The sequence below is a fragment of the Bison bison genome, unplaced genomic scaffold (assembly GCF_000754665.1).
Source record: "Bison bison bison isolate TAMUID 2011002044 unplaced genomic scaffold, Bison_UMD1.0 scf7180017846680, whole genome shotgun sequence".
Taxonomy (NCBI): Eukaryota; Metazoa; Chordata; class Mammalia; order Artiodactyla; family Bovidae; genus Bison; species Bison bison.
This window is the reverse complement of record NW_011477253.1, coordinates 5,799-7,124: the sequence shown is the minus strand read 5'-3', so window position 1 is coordinate 7,124 and position 1,326 is coordinate 5,799. Positions and strand designations below refer to the sequence as shown.

Sequence of the window (1,326 nt, the reverse complement as noted above, 5' to 3'; positions counted from 1 at the left end):
TAATTATGAGTGGAGAGAGCTTAGGAAGAAGGTAGCAGAAAAGCATGAACCTGAGGAGTTCCACAGTCTCGGAGTACATGGTGTATGGAGACTTGGCTTCCAGAGGGTCTCTCTCCATCGCGTTGCCACATTCAGTGAAGGACAGGGCTGCGTCCGCGTAATTCACGGCTTTGCCAAATTTCTCGAACTGAAACAGGAAGAAGACTCATCATCATGACAGTTCCTCTTCTCTCCTTCATCGAAAGCAGTGGTGCTCAATCCTGGGAAACTTCACACCCCTCCCCCAGGGAACATTTGGCAATGTCTGGAGACCTCTTTGGTTGTCCCCATTAGCGATAGGGGGCATCTAGTGGACAGAGGCTGGAGATGCTGCTAAACATCTGCAATGCCCAGGACAGCTCCCATTGTGGAGAAGTGCCTGGCTCAATAGTGCCAAGGTCGAGATATGGTGGGGGCAATTAGGAATTTGTCTCGACAAGGATGTAACTTATTTCAGGTTCTGTTGTCATGACATGGAGGCTGGGTGAGAAGAGAAAACTGTAGCCAAGGTATCATGTCTTTGTGGTATTCCTATTTTTGTTATCTTTTTGGTGGCGCAGAATTCAAATCACTGCCTCGACTAGTTTCTATTGACCACATTTACTAGACTGGTCATTGTAATGTCCTTAGAACAGGGATCCCCAACCTCCAGGATCTAATGCCTGATGATCTGAGGTGCAGCTGATGTAATACTAATAGACATAAAGTGCACAATCAATGAAATGTGCTTGAGTCATCCTGAAACCATCCCTGCCCCCCTCCCCATTCCAGTCTGTGCAAAAATTGTCTTCCAGGAAACCGGCCCCTGGTGCCAAAAAGGTTGTGGATCGCTGGTCTAGACAAAGTTTGCAGTGAAACTCCACTTTTTACAAGCTTCCTGGACAACTAACACATCTAGTCTTTCCTTGGAACTCTAGCATAGCATGTCAACCCCATCCCCAGGAGAAGAGTAACAAATGGACGCTATTGTCATGAAAAATGGGAAGCTGCAGTGTGACTGGTGACAATAATCACATCACTTTCATTGTAAATGATGGTCTGAAGTAGTGAGTCAAAAAGCTCCCAAATATAGCACTACTAAATATTTTAGTTTAGTAAAATTTTATTGCAAAAGGTTTTAGCCCTGATAATGGTCACGATTAAACTGACTTAGACATACTGATTTCTTTTTTATGTGTAATGAATATTATATATGACAGTTTTATAGTGAGTATTTTATAACAGTATTTAACATTTTCAATTTTTGATAGCAGGATGTAAGAATTCCACTAATATGGTATTTTATGT

The 1,326-nt window shown here is 42.8% G+C and overlaps 1 protein-coding gene across 1 annotated transcript in view; it reads right to left on the bottom strand.

Moving 5' to 3' along the window:
• The window catches only part of LOC104989003 (AF4/FMR2 family member 2-like), a gene marked incomplete at its 3' end in the record, with an annotated part of 7,911 nt that overhangs the window by 4,194 nt on the left and 2,391 nt on the right, over nt 1–1,326 (bottom strand). The window contains exon 3 of the mRNA XM_010840514.1: nt 51–187. Within this exon, the coding sequence (XP_010838816.1) occupies nt 51–187 (137 nt within the window). The remainder of the gene's footprint in view (nt 1–50; nt 188–1,326) is intronic.